Genomic DNA, 18894 nt, shown 5'->3' with positions numbered 1-18894 from the left:
CAGGGCGACTACAACAAATGGCTCTCCAAGCTGCTGGGGTACAGCTTCTCCATCCAGTACAAGGCCGGTCGCTCCAACGTCGTGGCGGATGCCCTGTCCCGTCTTCCTCCCCGCGATGACCTCGCTCTCGGGGCCATTTCGTGGTCCCATTGGGGAGACCTACCAGCAATCCGCCAAGAAGTTCTGGACGACCCCAAGCTAGCCGCCATCGTCACAGGCCTACAGACAGGTCACGCACCCCCACCACACTTTACCATCTCCAATGATATGTTGCTCTATGATGGCAGGATGGTCCTACCCAGATCTTCGAACCTTGTGGAAGCTATCCTACGAGAGTTTCACTCCACGGCCACCGGGGGCCATGGGGGTTTTCTCAAGATGTACAAGCGTATCCTTCCCCAATTCTTTTGGCAAGGGATGAAGGGCGACATCAAGCGGTACGTTGATGGTCGCCACATTTGTCAACAGAACAAGGCATCCCACCTCGCCCCGGCCGGACTCCTCCAACCGCTACCTACACCGACACACATTTGAGAAGACATTTCTATGGACTTCGTGGAAGGCCTGCCCAAGTCAATGGGCCTCGACACCATCCTGGTCGTAGTGGACCGCCTCAGCAAATACGCCCACTTCCTCGGCCTCTGCCATCCGTTCTCGGCCAAAGAGGTGGCGGACAAGTTCACCAAGGAGATCATCAAATTGCACGGGACGCCATCCTCCATTTCCGATCGGGGTCGCGTCTTCATGAGTGGATTTTGGCGGGAGTTGCATGCTCTCCAAGGCACACTACTGCGCCACAGCTCAGCGTACCACCCGGAGACGGACGGACAAACCGAGGTGGTCAACAGGAGCTTGGAAACTTACCTCCGTTGTTTTGCAGGAGACGCCCCTCGTCGGTGGAGTACGTGGTTATATTGGGCAGAGTTCAGCTACAATACTTCGCATCACTCGGCCATCAACATGTCCCCCTTTGAAGTCGTCTATGGGCGACCGCCCCCCACCCTCCTCCGCTACGGGTCGTTGCCTTCCCCGAACGACGAAGTCGATCATCTCCTCCGCGACTGTGATACTCACCTCGACCTCCTGCACCAACATTTGGACCGTGCCAAGGCCACCATGAAGGCGCGCGCCGACCAGCATCGTCGACCAGTGGAGTACCAAGTAGTCGAGCAGGTCTACCTCAAGCTCCGCCCCTACCGCTTGCAGTCCCTCGCCAAACAGCCCTTCGAGAAGCTCGCCCCACGCTACTTCAGGCCCTACTCCATCCTCCAGTGTGTTGGACCGGTGGCCTATCGGCTCGCTCTTCCAGACACGGCGCGCATTCACCCTGTCTTCCATGTCTCCCAACTCAAGCGTGCCGCACCCAGCACCGCCGCTCCTCAACCGCTTCCGCCACTCCTCACGGAAGATCACACTTGGCACGTCGTTCCTTCCAAGATCACTGCTTTTCGTCCGTCCTCGGAAGGCTGCCAAGTCCTCACTCACTGGGCAGACCTTCCGTCGTCCGAAGCGACATGGGAGCTGGCCTCCATCATCAGGGATCGTTTCCCATCCTTCCAGCTTGAGGACAAGCTGCTCTAAATAGGAGGGAGTATTGATATGATCCGGCGACGGGTCTACGCAAGGTGGAAAGTGCGGACCAGGCCCGTCACGGACGAACAGGCCCACACTGCCCCCGAGCCTACTTAAACACCTCCCCGAGGACGGGGAAGGCAGGCAATCAGAAGTAAGCTCCACTCTCCTCCTTACCTCCCTCTCCGGGACTCTCACTCTCTTCCCCTGTGTTGTAGGTCTACGCGCCACCCTCGACACGGAGCCTACGACACGGATCTACCCTTCCCGTTTCTTCCCTTTTACCCTGGGAACTCTTGTCCTCTCACCCCCCTCTTCTGTTGACAATTTCCACATTGAATCATCAAACACTTGGGTTTGAATCAGAATTACAAACGTGTTACACGATACGCCCCATCAGGATTGTATCACAATCCTGATGGGTATTATCCACTCATGGTCTTTCAGGACGATGAACTTTGATATTTTTGATAATGGCATGTTGCCTGTGGTATAGTTGTAAGATAGAATTCACAAGACCTGCTCAAAGAGATGCAATGATCAGATACAATATGACCTTGGAACCCATGTGTTTCATGCCTACTACGGTAGAATAAAACTCATGATGCAAGACCAAGGTTGTGGGGTTTCCTGTTAATGAAGAAAGGAACTTCCAATGATAATTTCTTGTTTGATGTCAGGGTAAAAATGTTAGTGTCTATCTAATTAGGGACTTCTGTGTAAAATCGTAACCTTTATCTGCCTGTTTAAAGCAGACCGGGAGTAATGCATTTTACTGTTCCCAGGGCAGCAGGCTCCTCTCATTCCTCTGCCTCCTCTCTCTTCCCTCCAAATTCGACAATTGGTGCTTATTTTGATGCTATTGTTGCCCATGGTGCTTATTGTGTTTGATTATCATACAGGTGGAATCAACAGGGCCCTAGTTGCTTAGGGTTGAAACTGTATCTGCTTGACTTACAGGGGGATGCTCTACTTTCTGTCTTCCACAACTCTTACTCTTATAAGTTGACATCTATATCATAACTATTTCATGCGGCTGCTAACAGAAAAGTTGCCAATGTTAGTTGAGTTAGCAGTTGTGGAAGACAGAAATAGCTGAAGTAGCAGAGGGCACAGTATGAACTCTCCACTCTAGAAAATAATGATGACAATGATCTTTTCTCGAGGTGCTGATGAGATCCTCTTCTGGACCTATTGCATGCTGGACAAAATATGGCTTAGGCCCAATGTTAGGCCCCTAACTAGGCGGCATTCCCTGGCCAGAGGCCTGCGTGCTTATTGGGAGGGTGTGTCCGTTGTATTTCGGCTCACGACATTTTAAGGACTGAGTCATAATGGGTAGCGATGCCCAATACCTGATCTTTCAGGCCATTGCCACTGTCGATGGTGATTCACGGCAGACTGCGCACGTGCTCGTCCGCGCCCAAGGCGGGACGGTTCAGGTACAGTCCGCGCGTGCTGGGCGCGCGGGCTGAACGGTATGTGTGCGCGCGCACCAAGCGTTGCGTGCCAATGCCAGGCGCCACGCGCGGGCGCCAACGCTACCCGCCAGCGCCCGCCAGCGCCGAGCGTTGCGCGCAGGTGCGGGACGGGCAGGCTGGGCGGCGTGCCGTGGGTGCAGCGCGCAGAGTTGTGCAGGGTGCCGCGCAGCGGCCGCGCGGGCAGCGCGCGCATTGCGTGTGCGGGGCGCGGGGCTGGGAGACATCCCGCCAGGAGATTAAGGCATGTGTCACACTGAGAGCACCGAGACGGCACAGCGGGCGCGTAGCGCTCCTGCGGGTAGTGCTGGGCGTGCAGCGCCCAGCTCGGGGGCATCGAACGCGGCGGCGTCGTGCAGACCGCGCGCTAGAGTGTCGACACGGGTGCCGGTTGCGTGTGTGATCGTCAAGGCAGGGTGGCGTGTGTGATCGCCAGTCCCGCGGGCGCGCGGCTCCCGACCCGGCGCAATTGTGTAGCGGCATGCGCGCAGAGCAACGGCCCTGAGGCGGTGTGGCGACATTACCTCGGCGCAAGGTGCCTCGTCTCGTTCACTGTATCACCCCTCGTCTTCCCCCATGTAATTATCCCCAATGATGATGTACTCTTTATGATATAAATGCAATGACCCTATTCACTGACGCTGCCTAGCACCACCATACCCCTTCTATGCGATCTTAAGCAATTGCAAAAGCTTCCGCTGCGAGAGATCAAGGCTGCTCAGTGTTCTGCTCCAAGCACTGAGGCCGGCACACGTCAATTCCGAGCAAGAAACCTAGCTCGAGATTTGACCGTGTGACACCCAGGTTGAGCCTATTTTTCCGATGTGGTGTAAATACCATCTCGTGATGATTTTGGGATGCATGTCTTTTGTCTTATCAGCCAGAGGGGCTACTTATTGAGGCTTCGGACACCAGTATCTCTCAATTTCTCTTCATCCCCTTTCCTTTCCTGTGCGCTGGATACCAAGGGAGCCCTAACTATTACCTTCACAGATGGTATTGGGATAATAATGCCTTATGATTGTGATATCAGTTGCTTTAATTGTAGGTGTGATCATACTAGTACTAATGCACCGGATCTTATGAGAACTCCGAAGTTAAGCATGCTTGGCCGAGAGCAGTACTAGGTCCCTTTCAAAAAAAAAAAGATCAATCATCTTCATTGAATTAGGAATATCACAGCATAACCTGAGTTGGGAAAGTGAGCGCTATTAGAGGCTAAATGCAACTGCTTATGGGAAGGAAATTGGAGTGAAGTTATTTTTTCAAGCAGAGAAACAGTCCAAGAGCATTCTTTCATAAAACTACCTGTCCAAGAGCATGCCTATCGAAGTCCATGCCCGCTTCTTATTTATGATATTTGTCTGATTGTCATTGTTCCCATTTGTTTCTGGCAACTTCCATCAGAAATTGCTCGAATAGAAATGGGACAGCTGAATATTTAAAATGGGTTCCGGAAGGTTCTTCATGTAATGCTATTGATGCTGGATCAAAATGGTAATGTAGTTCTTTGAGGCTGTCAGAGGAGAGGATCTGTAGCCTGATGCCCTGATCTGTAGATCCGAGGAGGGGGAGACTAGTACTTGCATCTAGATTTTGTATCCAGATTTTGTACAATCTTGAGTTAGTCTATTTGAAATTTAACAAAAATTAACTATTACCACACAATAAACCATTTTATATTAGTTTCCGCATTAAACTTCTGTCTCAAAGAAACTCTGTCGGTAATGTTTACTTCTTTTTATTTTGTCCAATTATACATCAGTGTTATTTCAGGGAACTAATATTTCTTTGTAATGAAACAGACATTCTTGGAGCCAAAGGTGTTTTCTACGTTTGCTAGTGAGAGAGATGTTTGTTTGAGCATTGCTGCTTCCATACGAGATGTCTGCAGATACAACCCTGACAAGGGTGTAGATCTCATATTGTCTGTTTCGGTGGGTTGGCTTGATGGGTATCATCATCATCATCATCATCACCATCATCATCACCATCATCATCATCATCATCCAGTCTTTACTAATGCTCTACTTATGCTTATCATTTGTATGATTCCAGTCTTGCATTGAAAACAGTGATTCTAATGTCCAAGCTCTTGGTTTAGAAGCTGTTGCTTACTTGTGCGAAGCTGATGTTATAGGTAATATTTTTTCTCTGCCTTCAGTTGTAACTATTTTTCCTAAATCTGATGCAAATCTGTGTTCCTAAGATCATGAAATTCATTGTTGAAGATGATTCCTCCTCAAGTCCACACTTCCTCTAATTCATCTTATCTCCAGAATTCAATCCTATCATACTTTCTTCCCAACTGGCATCTTGTTACTCCAATATGCTTGTGATACTAGATTTTTATGGAGGGCTCCATAGAAGAACCTAGGAACATCTCCAGGTTATTAGACCTATTTGCATATTTGTCGGTATATAGATCAATAGAGCCAAATCTGCATTTCTAGGGTTGGGGTATCATCAGAGGAGTCACAGTGCTCTGACGCCTTGGGAACACATACTGGGACACTATGATACAAGTCGTTTCTTCTCCAAGAAATATCAAAGGAAGAAAAGGTCTGGGGCGTGAAGAGCACGTGCGAAGGGGGGGCCTCTCACGTGCCAATGCAGCTTAAATAGCCACAAGTGGGAAACCCCGGGCAACTGGCATTTTCGGAGTTGTCTCAGGCAGTTGCAACAGCAGCTGACGGCTGGAAGCGGGACTGGGCCGCGACCAGAGGAGAACGTTTCTTTCGAGAGCATTCCCCATTCTATCCTTTCTTTCCTTTGTTCTTCAATCTCTACACTCTATCCGAGACTGTTCATCTTTCGTGGGATGAATGTTTAAGCACTTGTTAGTTTTCTTCTAAGATGTTTTGACTCGATCTCTCCTCGGTACAATACGTTGAATTGGGAGAGTATCACACTACCTATGTGCTACTTAGACCTGTCACTGATAGAAGGACGGATTTTGACCACAGATTGGTAATCGGTGATTGAGAAGATAGAGAAGTAATTGGATGGGTGGCAAAACAAAGTGTTGAAAAAGGGGGGCTGCTTGGTGCAGCTGCAATCAGTCCTCTCAGCTACACTGATCTGACACCTCTCGATCTTTAAGATACATACATGCGTTGAAAAGTGGCTGGAAGGCTTGATGAGGAGGTTCTGTTGGAAAGGATCCGGGGTGGGGAACAAGGAGATGTCGTTGGTACCTGTTACGATCCCCATGGAGACCTAACAAAATCAAGAAACGGGATGAGGGATAGAAAGGAGAATAGGAGAGATGGAAGACGTAAGAGAGAAGAAGAGAGAACGATAGGTGAATAAAATCTCAAGAACCTCTGAATCGGGAGTTCTTGTCCTCACGAAAGCCAGATACTGCTACTCGTGCCAAGAAACCACAAGGTAATCATTCATCAGAAGTCCATCTAAATACCTTACAAGGGTGTATTTATAACCGTACAATTTCAAGAATCGGTTATCTCATCAGGACTCTAACATTATCCTGGGATGTGGTATGCAGACCATTGGAGAGTGGGGGGTAGAGACTCCCCATATTTAATCTATGAGGCTGGTGCTGCTGATGAAATGGGAGGGCAGAATTATTTACTCAGAGGAGGATCTGATCCTGAAGCTTCCAAAGGAAAGTAATGGCTTGGAGCTGAACTGGAAGAGGCAAGTGGTCCCAGTCTGCAGGGAATATGTTTCCTTGCACATCCTATGTCAAATCATCCCTCACATCCGTGAGTTATTTGATCCCAAACTGGGAGATGGGGAAGGCTTTCGTTTCTGGCATGATAACTGGTCAAAACAAGGTCCCAAGAAGTTAAAGTTTCCCAGACTTTTTGCTCTAACAAGGAACCCAATTGCCACAGTCAGCGAATGTTGGGTCGGGGCTTGGATCCCAACCCTCTCTGAGACATTATCAGACCTTCGGTTTGAGGAGTTGTTGGGCATGCAGGAGATCCTCCTACCTCTCAGCCCATCAGCAGATTATCGAGACGGATGGGTATGGCGGGGGCCACCTTTCTCGGTGAAGGATGCATACTTGAAGATTTGAAGGGTGGCAAGAGATGACCCTGAAGCCAGTCAGGCATGTCACATAATGCTGAAACTAAAGATTCCTCTTAAAGTAAGAATTTGAGGAGACGGAAAATCGTCACACGGGTCTATCGGCGGAGGTGGGCACCAGTGGAGCCCGTCGACTGCCCGTTGTGTGCTGGGGGTGAGGAAGACTGCTTACACCTTTTCTTCACATGTCACCTGGCTCAAGGAGTATGGGCCTCGCAGCAGATTTCAGGGGTGAATATCTCCTCAGACGACGATTTTTGGGCATCAGTCATGACGGGTGGATACCGGAGCAGAATGGAGTGGTGGAGAATTCTCGCAATACTGTGGGCGGTATGGTTGCTCCGAAACGAAGTGGTGTTCAAGGGAGGAAAGGCTTCAGTTGTGAGTGTCATATTTGACGTTGAGGCGCTAATATCTTTTTTGGGGTCGGGGGATAAAAGCAAGATGTGCAGTCATATCTGTAAATGATGTGTACATGACTTTGTTTTTTTAATGGTATCAAGTGGGCCATCGGTTTCGGGTGGTCTGCCCTATTTTCTTCAAAAATAAAAAAAATGTTTCCTTGCACATCAGGTCAACTCTTCCCTCAAACCCAATAAATCAAAATATTGTTCTGTCCTGCCTTATATTTTATCTCATATTGGAAACCCAGTAAATTGGAGACTCTTTTGTGTTATTGTGGAGGAATATACTTCTGATCATTCTAAAATTTGAGACTGCTGAGCTGTATGGATATAAAATTTTGGAAGATCAAATAGTGTTTCCACTTTAGGACAAACAAGACCACCTTTACTGGCTTATGCTGAACTCTTAGAGATTACAGAAGTGATTGTGATACGAACCTGGCTGGTTCGTATCAGGGAGAAGACGGGAAGGAAGGAAGAAGGCGCCAGGATGGACGTCTGCATGCCAGGAGGGACTACGGCAGGTGGGGGCAGGCGGAGTGGATGTCGCCTACATGAGGGGTCCAGCGCAATGGACATCGCCGGAGGGAGCCAAACACATTTCTGGAATACTTCTTGGCTGCCCTCCTCAAGGGAGGGCTCTTCTATTTAAAGAGATTACAAAATGTCCAAATGACCTAAATGCCCCTATTGGGCTAAATGACAAAAAGGCCTAGATATGTCGGGGTCGTATCAGATTGGGTGGAAATCCTGTAAAAAACAGCACCTATACCATAGTTCAAAGCATCTGCCTCCACAATGAAGGGTTAGGTGAAATCATGAAGATTTCAAATTTTTGGGATTGAGGTCAACGCATGTTTCATGGCTTCAAAGTCAGGGTCAGCATCATGGTTGGTTAGTCCAAGAAAAACTCTCAATTGCTTCAGCGTAGTTGGGGCTGGGCAGCTGATGATGGCATACTTTTATTTCAGCGTTGGTTTCCACACCTTGCCACTAAATCAAATGCCTCAGATAATCCATTTTGTTCACCGAAAATGGATACCTTTTGGTGGTTTCTGTGCAGCAACTTCAAGACAGAACTCAAGCGAATAGCATGCTCCCTTAGGATCTGATTGTCTATGAGTATGCGGAACATCTTAATCATATCAAAATATTATGGAATTTAGATGTTGGGAAAACCTTGGAAATCAGGCAATATGATATTGGAACAATTTTTTTTTTTTTGAATTAAAAGAGGGAAGACCACCCGGAATTCGATGGTCAACCCAGAGATACTATTAACATATATGATCGTGACATAGTACATGCCCGGCCCACCGGGTCCCTTTTCCCCCTGTTATGTCCTACTGAACCAATAGGAGATACATTTCCCTACATCATGTAGAACCGATTCCAGCGATGTCGTCTTCCCCTTGAATACCACCTCGTTGCAGTGAAGCCACAACGTCCAAAGCACCGCAAGAGCCTTTCCCCAGCTCGTCCGTCCGCTACCCGCCCTCCTCCTAAGGGACTTCCAGCATGCTTTATCTGATGTCACGTCCACTCATCTCAGCTGCTGTGCTCTCCAAATGGCCTGCGCAAAAAGACACTCAAAAACCAGGTGAGAACAATCTTCCTCTCCAAGGCCGCACATGGGACACGCGATTGGCCTGTCTGGGATCATGCGCCTGCGGAGAGTACGTGTCATAACTTGGCGCCTAATAAGCAGCCAACCAAAAATTCTGACTTTCAGCGATACCTTCTGTTTCCATAGGCATTTACATGTGTGTATAAGGTCTGCATCTTCTGTCCTACTCCCCCGGATCTGCTTCTACGTCTCTCGAACTGACCACTGAGCTCCCCTCCATAACCAACTGTCCCTTATTCCATACACACATGTGTGTATAAGGTCTGCATACTTATTCCATACTAATAAGCAGCCAACCAAAAATTCTGACTTTCAGCGATACCTTCTGTTTCCATAGGCATTTACATGTGTGTATAAGGTCTGCATCTTCTGTCCTACTCCCCCGGATCTGCTTCTACATCTCTCGAACTGACCACTGAACTCCCCTCCATAACCAACTGTCCCTTATTCCATACACACATGTGTGTATAAGGTCTGCATACTTATTCCATACTAATAAGCAGCCAACCAAAAATTCTGACTTTCAGCGATACCTTCTGTTTCCATAGGCATTTACATGTGTGTATAAGGTCTGCATCTTCTGCCCTACTCCCCCGGATCTGCTTCTACATCTCTCGAACTGACCACTGAGCTCCCCTCCATAACCAACTGTCCCTTATTCCATACACACATGTGTGTATAAGGTCTGCATACTTATTCCATACTAATAAGCAGCCAACCAAAAATTCTGACTTTCAGCGATACCTTCTGTTTCCATAGGCATTTACATGTGTGTATAAGGTCTGCATCTTCTGTCCTACTCCCCCGGATCTGCTTCTACGTCTCTCGAACTGACCACTGAGCTCCCCTCCATAACCAACTGTCCCTTATTCCATACACGTCCCTTAGGTCCACTATTTTTTGTTGCATGTTCAAGAGATCTTCCACTCTCTGTTCAGACAGTGCATCCCGCAAGCATGGATTCCATGTGCCATCCCAACAGTCTCTCACCAAGGCTTGTGGGATCCTAGCCAGTGCGAATAGTTGGGGGAAAACTTCCTGCATCGTACCTCCTGTGGACCAGTCATCCAGCCAATAACGAAAATACATTCCATCTCCTAGTTTGGGTACAAATAACCGTTGGCTTTGTTGGAAATTTGGCCAAATCCCTGCCAAAAGCCGGAAGCCCCTCTGATTGGCCTCGATCTCAGTTCCCAACTCAAACGCGTGCCGTACATATCTCGTAGCACTTCTGCGACCATGTCCTCCTCCGGGGCCATAATCTTGGCCACCCATTTAGTTAGCAGTGCTATATTCATGGATTGCAGATGTGGTACCCCTAGCTTGCCATGTTCAACTAGTCTACACACCACCTCCCATGACACCCTTGCTGATACCCGGTCAACTGCCGATCCAGGCCCACTCCAGAAGAACCACCTCATTAGAGCTTCTAACCGACGACCAATCCCCTTAGGCAACTTGAAGACTGAGAGGTAAAATATTGGTATTGCCGATAATACTGATCTCACCAAAATCGACGTCTTGCTTGTGATAATACCCGAATCTGCCAACCCTCAAGTCACTTCTCCACCTTCTCGATCATAGGAGACCAATCCGTAGTAGTTAGACGCCCCCTCTTCAGGGGTAAACCTAGATAACGCATTGGAAGTGTTCCAATGGGGTCCCCAGAGCTTCTGCGCACTGGACGTCCTCCTCCAGTCTAAGGCCCAATCTCACAAAAGCGGATTTGGAACAGTTGATCTGTAGGCCGGAGAAGTCCGTGAAGAAGTCTAATAGCGTTGACAGATTTCGGGCTTCCTCCACTGAGCCCTCTATGAAGAATGTAGTGTCATCTGCATACTGTAGTATAGGTATACCCGCTGGGAAGCTTGCGGATTGAAAGCCCTTCAGTTTGCCCCGTGCGCATATCTGTAATGTGCAGATGGCCAAGGCATCCATTGCAAGGACAAACAAGAGCGGGGCCAAAGGGCAACCTTGTCTAACCCTTCTTTGAGGTTGGATCTAACCTCCCTCTGGTTTACCATTCACGAGGACTGAGAAGGTATTTGATGTCTCACACCTTCGGCCCCATTGTATCCATTCCCTCGGAAAGTTCCGCTGTCTCAGCGAAGCCCATAAAAACTCCAAATCAAGTGTGTCGTATGCCTTAGCAAAGTCAACTTTCCACATGAAGCCTTTCCTGCCCTCTCTCTGCCAAGCTGCTATGATTTCTCCTGCAACTACCGCGCTGTCAAGCAACTGTCGTTCCTGGATGAATGCAGATTGGAAAGTTCCGACCAAATCATCTATCACTTGCCAAAGTTGATTCGCCAGTACTTTGGTCAATATGAGATAGATGGAGTTGGAGAGTGCTATAGGACGATAATCACCTATGCGAGAAGCCCCTTGGCATTTGGCTAATAAGAGAGTATGCGATCTATTTAAGTGCTCCATGCCATAATTGCCATGGCAAAATTCTGTCAACGTACTCATAATGTCTACTTCGAGCATATCCCAAAGTTCGATAAAAAAGAAGACAGGGAATCCATCTGGATGTGGTGCTTTCTCCATTTAGCCCTTTGATGGCTACTTTCACTTCCTCCACAATGAAAGGTCTTGTCAGTTATGCTTGTTGGCTCTCATTCACTTTGGTGGCTCCTCTGCCACCCCATTTCCATTTGCTAAGAGGTTCCCGGTGGGAAAAAACTCGAAAGTGTTCAGCTAGTGTGGTCCCTACTGCCCTTGAACCATAAATTTCTTGGGATCCCACTTGTAACTTCAGAATTTGTTTGGAACGCCTCCTTCCGTTAGCTACGAGGTGGAAAAACCGCGTATTCGTATCCCGTTCCTTTAACCATAGCTGTCGGGATCGTTGTCTCCAATCCATCTGTACTTTTAGATCCTCCGCTGCGATGGTTTCTCTATAATATGTTCTCTGGCGTGCCTCCTCTCCGGTTAAAGGCCTTGTGTCCTCTTGGCTATCGAGGTGTTTAATCCCCTCCACCGCCTCTGAGCGACGTTTGTTTCTCTCCATCCGAATCCTCTTCCGAATGACTAGCAAGTGTGATCGGAGCCCCTACAATTTCGATGCCAATCTAAATGTGGCTGACCCCGGGATAACCTGAGATGCCCATCATTCTTTTACTTCATTTTTTAATCCCTCATGCAACCATGAGCGATCCATCTTGAAGTATGTAGATCGGCCTCGACCTTCTTGGCTCTGCCACTTAATTGGTGTGTGATTGGACAGAGGACGTGGTAGTGCGATGACAACTGTCAGGGGAAATCGTTCCGACAGTTCCACGGAACAGAGGACTCTATCTAAACGCGAGCGTGCATTATGGGATTTTGTGCTGCGCCATGTGTAGTTACAATTTTGAGGCCCCATTTCCTGAAGACCCCCATCTGATATGGACGTCTGAAACTCATCGGATCCCTGGTCTAGACCACCACGACCGTTAGGACGGTCCCCTGTCCACAGCATCACGTTGAAATCTCCTCCAATTAATAGTGGGAGTCCTGCAAACGTGTCTACCACCTCGTATAGTTCCCTCCATAGAGAAGCTCTTTGGCCGTTGGATAAGGAGCCATAGACCGAAATTACAGCCCCTTCATAGCCGTCACTGTGTTGGCGTAGCTTCACTACTGCCACAAATTGACCCAACCATTCAGCCTCTTTCGATAGAATTGTCTCGTTCCATGCAATTACCTGGCCCCCGGATCGCCCAACCGCATTCACTGCTATGAACCCATCAAGGTATCCCCCCCACCGCACCCCATTCCTGTGTCTCCCACTCTTCCTTCATGGTTTCTGGCAAGGATACTACTGTGGCGTTCCATTCACGAAGATATCGTCCCACTATGCTACGCCTACGAGCATCTCGGAGCCCGCGTACATTCCATGAATGCAATTCATTCTTGGTCTCCGTGTGGCCCCCTCTGTGTCAGCCTCTTCCTCAACTCTGCATCTATGGCCAACTCGCATGCCCTCTGGGTCATGACCTGGTCGCTCACCTTCTGGTCCGCATGAATCACTCCCTGTACCGTGTCCCTACCCTTTGATCCGTTTTCCATGCTCCGCACTCCACTCGTGTGCTGGTGTGTGATCCTCTTCCCCTCCTCCCCAGCGGTAATTCCTGTGGTGGTAGCGGCTGCCCTCTCCTTTTCTGTTTCCACGAGCGAGAGTTTTCCGCTCTTCCCCACCTTAATCCAAGCTCGTCCCCCTGCATCGTCCCGTAAGAGGAGCTTTCCTCTTTTGTAAACCAACTCTTTGTACCATCTTATATCTCCTATGGAGAGTCTACGCAACCTTTGTGGTGCCCCTAGTCGCCTTCTAGGTTGGATGGGGATCCCCTTTTGATCTGCACGAGACTGGTTATCCTCCGCTGCCTCCGCCTGCATCTTCTTCTGTATCAGTTGCGACGTCATGTCCACGCCTTCCCTTATCAGTGAACTGATCCCGGATGGTGTCGCCCCTGTCAGCATTGGCTGAACGCTTCCTTCTTCCGTTGACAGGGGCATCGCCTGGTCACTATGCTCCAGGACGCTCAGACCCTTGTGGGCGCCACTACAGGGCCCGTTATCTATCTGGGCTGACTTTTCTGATCGCCTTCTTGTCTTTGTTCCATCCTGCCCTTTGCCTTTGTCTAACTTATTGGTGGACGATTGCTCCCCTGAGTACTCCACCTGCGATACCTTCTCATGTGCTGCAGATAGGGGTCTTTGTTTGAGCGAAGGCGGTGAGTTGAATCTCGTCTCCTGCTCCACTTGCTTACCTTTAATAGCAGATGTCACTTGGTCTCCGTATTGTGCCGATGAGCTTCCCATAACGTTTGGCGCTGTCGGGGGTAGCCGCTCCCTCGAATGACCATAAAGCTGCGGTGTGGGCTTTTGAGCCAGATGTGTCCTGGAAGCTGCTTTGATGCCGTGGTTGCCACCTCCAGTAAAACCACGTTTGGGTCCCCAGAGACTATACCTGTGGAAATGATAGACAATAACGTCCAACTGTCTGTACAGTGGGTTCCATCCACTCCCATGTTCGGTTCCCCATCTGGACTCCCCATGCTTCTAAAATGAGGGTTTTATTACCTTCCTCCCAAGCTCCATCTTTGGGAAGGACTCGACGCCACCACACTGTTGTGCCTCCATTGAGATGTTGTACCCATCCACATATTGCAATATATGTTGCCATGGATGTTCCCCTGATGAATAGAGATCCTGGATCTAGATTCCAGATTTCTACACTCTTTGTTGCAGGAAATTGTTGCCAAAGGTCATGTTTAACCTCCTGTCGTTTCGGAGAACCACTGGCTATTTTCCCTATCAGGCAACTGCTAAATTGTGTGGAGTCTGGTACACTTCCTCTTCTGACCGCTGGATAGTCTTTCACTCCTTGACCGTGTCCTGAGCTTGCCTTCCCCTTTGATTGACGGTTTCCCGCTCCTTGGCACCCTCGACAAATGACTGGCTCACGACACTCCCAAGCGAAGTGCCCCAATGACATACATCGAAAACACCTAGAATTGCAATTCAGCTTGTACAGGTCAACAATGACGATGTGTAGCAAAATATAAAAATGGAATCTCCCTCAAGAGACTCACTATCGACTGTGGTTGCTTTGAATGGTCTGGTCTCTCAATCACACTGGACTGACTCTAACGACTTCTTGAAAATATGACATGGTGAAGTCGCAGGTTGATAAATTCCAGCTTCTTCCCGCCTTCTTAAAGGTCAGGGGATTGGTGAAGCAGCACTTATATTCCTTTAATTACTTTGTCAACTCTGACATTAAGAAGATTATGAAGGCAAATTATTTGATCGTTTGCCCTTTCGAGCCTAGCCTGTATCTTAGGTATACTAATAACTATGTTGATGAGCCGTCTGTGGAAGTTGACTTTGTAAAGGAAAAACTTACACCCCACCAATGCTGTTGATACGGGTCTACCTCGCACATACTTGGAGAAAAGAAGAAAGAAAAGAAAGGTCAATACTGCCACGTCAGATCAAGCACAGGGCGACCATTAGGCGGATGACTCCGTCTATAAATAAGGAGGAGCAAAGCGACAAGGGTATCTTGAAAAGTGGTTGGTCTTCTCCAGGAGCTGGAGATACTCTCTCTCCCAGGCGACGGGAGCGATCCCCCCCGTTGATGTTTCCCTATTAATTTTCTATTGATTCTTGATCTCTCTTCTGCTACTTCTTCTGAATTGGAGCGTTGTATTGGAATTCATTCTTATTGGAACTCGCCGAATCGTCAAATTGGTAATTCTCCGTCTCGGCTTTCTGAATTTCTTGTATCGAGGGATTTACAAGCCGGAATTCATTATTTCCTACGAGGACCTTTATCAGCCGTCTCTCGGATTGCACGTATTCTGCTCCAATCAAGGTTGATATAGAGTATACAATGGGGAATCAAGTTTCAAAAACAGTTGTGCTAAAGAAAGATGTCGTGATTGGAAGAATGCCAATTATGCTTTGGAGTGCTTGCCGTGTGTTATATAGAAAAGACGAATCCGAGCTTGCAAGATTGGGGCACTTTCATCTATCCCCTTTGACCCTTCTGTTCGAATACTTGTGGAACTTGTTTTATTATTGGAGTACATTTTGGTCTAGATGATCCCACTGATAGTTCCCTTGGGTTCTATCAAAATACTGGAGGAGCTACTTGAGTGGAGCCATATTTGTGGCCTAGTGCATCTCGGAGCTGGCTGACAACACAAAGCCTCGAAAAGAGAAGAGAAAGAGGAGTATTAGGAAGATGAATCTGAGATTCAGCTAGGTTGTAGATGGAGAGAACGATAGAGGAGACAGAAAGAATGATGCACACAAGGCGTTCCCTTAAGGCACTGACAAGCAAGAGAAGATTGAGAAATGAAATAATGAAAAGGCATGCTTTCTATTGCATTAAGCGGAAACATATATACAGAGGCTGAAGTACAACGGTTACTTTTGTCTCATTATTGTAGCAAATGACTGAATGTGCTATGTCATAACAAGAAGGAACAGATAGATAAAGGAAAGAATAAATCTTATCTCTAGTGATCAGGATTAAAAAACATTTGGATAAATCTTATCTCCATGATCAGGATTAAAAAAATTTAGTTCGTTTTCTTTATGAAGTTTCTTTGAAGTCCAAACTCTAGTGCATATGAACCTTATGAGTGACAAAAAGATGATGTTCTTTATCCTGGAGTGGTTCCCCTATTGATTTCTGTTTCGTTAGTAATGGTCATATTCTCCTTTATTTTTGTACTCTCAGATTTCTATACTGCTTGGGTTATCATTGAAAAACATTTGCTGGACTATTCTGAGGATCATGTCATTGCAGTCAGGTACGAAGATATTTCTCTCCGAAATCATTGAGTCTTCTTCAATATCCAAGTAAGAAGGCTTTGCTGCATGATGAGTTTATGTTACTTTTCTCCTATATCTCATTTTCAAAATGACTTGGCTATGCTTGGTGTCAGCTTTCCCTATCTTTTTTATATGTTTTGTTAATAAGCCCTGTATTTCTCCTAATTGTGTAAGTGCCCTTATGGGATCCGTCTAATTCGGATCCACCATATTGGGTACACGGAGACCTAATTGATGTAACCCAGTATAAGTACTGGGTAACTCCTAATGAAAACAAGTCAATATTGGCTGAGCTCTCTCTCTCTTGGTGGATAGGGTTACGACAGGTGTAGAAGCTTCCCTGTTGATCGTTCTCATTGGTCAGCTGGAAGCTGATATTTCGTTCCTCTTCTTTCCACTTTTCATCTATTTTCTCTCTACAATGTTTCTCTCTCTTCTCATTACCACCTGCTGTAGACTGTTGTCTTTGCCTTCAGAGTTCCATCTTCAGACAGCTCCTGACCTCTTCTGTCTGATATCTCGTCCAGTTGCACTATTCTTCTCTATTTCATTTATCATATTTGGAACTTCTCAAACTGGCATTTCCTATGATGGAAACCATTTTTTTCTTGAGATGAGTAAAATTGTACCATCACTGTCTCATTCTCACTAGACGTTAACCCTCGAGATTACATTATACCACTAATTCTCTAAGGTGATGGGCTTCCTAAAACGTAGTTCCTAATGTTGGCATGAGTTACACTGTGCTAAGTTTTCATTCACTGCAGTTTGTGTGGCCTATTGCGTTGGGGGGCAGTTGATGCTGAGGCCAGCCCTGAAGCATCGGTGAAGGTCATTCAAATTTTGTGGCAAGTTAGCTTACGTAATAAATTTCCCTCTTCTCAACAGTGGGTTAGAGCACGTATCTCTGCCTTGCAATCGTTGAAATATTTTGAGGCAAGTCATAACTGTTGTTATGCTTCATTTATCCAACTACTTTGGGTTTCAGCTGAAACATATGTTGGTTAACTTCAGAATTATTTTTCATCTTTGAAGGTTGACTATTTACTCAAAGTGATAACTGATCTCCCAAAACTGTGCTTGGAGTTTCTTGTTTCTGAGGATAACCTTGAAATTCAGAGGGCAATGGAACTGCTAGTGGTCAGGATTGTCAACTTTGAGCATATGTAAAGTATTTTTCTCTGAATGCTATTGTCATTTCTTAGGAATAAAAATGGAAACCATATTTACAATACTCATGGATTCAGGAATAGGCGCCGAACTCAAAAGGACAGGAAACCAGTGACACACAAGGTTGAAAAGATTTTAGACATTTTCCCTCATGCTATGTTTTCAACGGGTAAGTCTCCCTCATACTTTTAGACTCAATTTATTTAATCCATGAGGCTTATTCTAGTTATTTTCATATATGATTCACTGGAGATCTGAGACTATTTGCACCTCCAGTATTTGGAATGGCATATTGAAAGAATGAAAGAATTGGTCCATAAAGTGTTTTGTGAGACAGATAGAGTCGCATCTATTGCATTAACCTCAAGTATATAAGATCCATTTGCGTTGGTAGAAGGGCAAAAAATGTAATACATTCGCAGTATTTTGTAGAAACTCTCCCTTAAGCTGGGAGCGATAACAAGCATTCTCAGTTTAGCAAGAAGATTAGTGAACAATTTTGTTGGGTAATTCATAGGAATATGCAAGAACATTAGGCAAACTGTATACAAGGGATACATGTGATCTTATATTCCAGCTTCTCTATAATAGAAAACTCAGTATTAAAATGTGTTGTCCAATTATGCTGGACTAGATCATCAATATATATGAGTGCAACTTTTGAAGTTTCAATTTTTTGGTAAGAATATTATCCAAATTTCTTTAAAGATCCCCAAGAGGTACTAAAAAATCTATATTCTCAAACGAGCAAGCAAAAGCTGGTTTCTTGCTTCTCCAATCAAGGAAACCTCCACATAATGAGCAGTACCATGTAGTTGAATGACAATCAACAACAGCAAGAGTCTATTCATAATACAGCAAGCTACTTTTAGTTGGGACATCTCTGTTTGGAGTGTCAAATGAAATGCTGTGTTTTACCACAAACCTGCCTATCATACGCAGGTGCTCCATTTGCTTGGCCACTCTGAAGAAAAAGAGCATAAGTATGTTTCCACCCTGGAGTATCTGCTGCTAGGTTAGATCACCCTGGTTTGTAGCAAATTTGGAAGTAATAAGTGACTAGCTTGGAGACCCACTGCTGAAACTGAGGTTGGGCTTGTCTAGAAGAAATTTGAGAATGTAGTGGTTAGTGATGAAGTGTTTTTTAATAGACAGTACCTCCACTTTGTGATCAGCATGACGAACACCAATAACTCCTCTCAAAAGCGTGCTTGGCATGAGGACGTTTGGATAGTTTCTGATTGAAGCCGGAAAT

The 18894-nt window shown here is 46.7% G+C and overlaps 1 protein-coding gene across 1 annotated transcript in view; it reads left to right on the top strand.

Annotated features, from left to right (window-relative positions):
* The window catches only part of RST1 (ARM repeat superfamily protein), a 75347-nt gene that overhangs the window by 35811 nt on the left and 20642 nt on the right, over positions 1–18894 (top strand). The window contains exons 10-15 of the mRNA XM_078583605.1: positions 4856–4987; positions 5109–5190; positions 16375–16447; positions 17237–17405; positions 17505–17635; positions 17717–17808. Coding sequence (XP_078439731.1) covers positions 4856–4987; positions 5109–5190; positions 16375–16447; positions 17237–17405; positions 17505–17635; positions 17717–17808 — 679 coding nt within the window. The remainder of the gene's footprint in view (positions 1–4855; positions 4988–5108; positions 5191–16374; positions 16448–17236; positions 17406–17504; positions 17636–17716; positions 17809–18894) is intronic.

This window comes from Wolffia australiana, chromosome 11 (assembly GCF_029677425.1).
Source record: "Wolffia australiana isolate 7733 chromosome 11, ASM2967742v1".
In the NCBI taxonomy this organism is placed as follows: domain Eukaryota; kingdom Viridiplantae; phylum Streptophyta; class Magnoliopsida; order Alismatales; family Araceae; genus Wolffia; species Wolffia australiana.
Note: the sequence above shows the minus strand (reverse complement) of the source record. Positions and strands in the feature narration are given on the sequence as shown.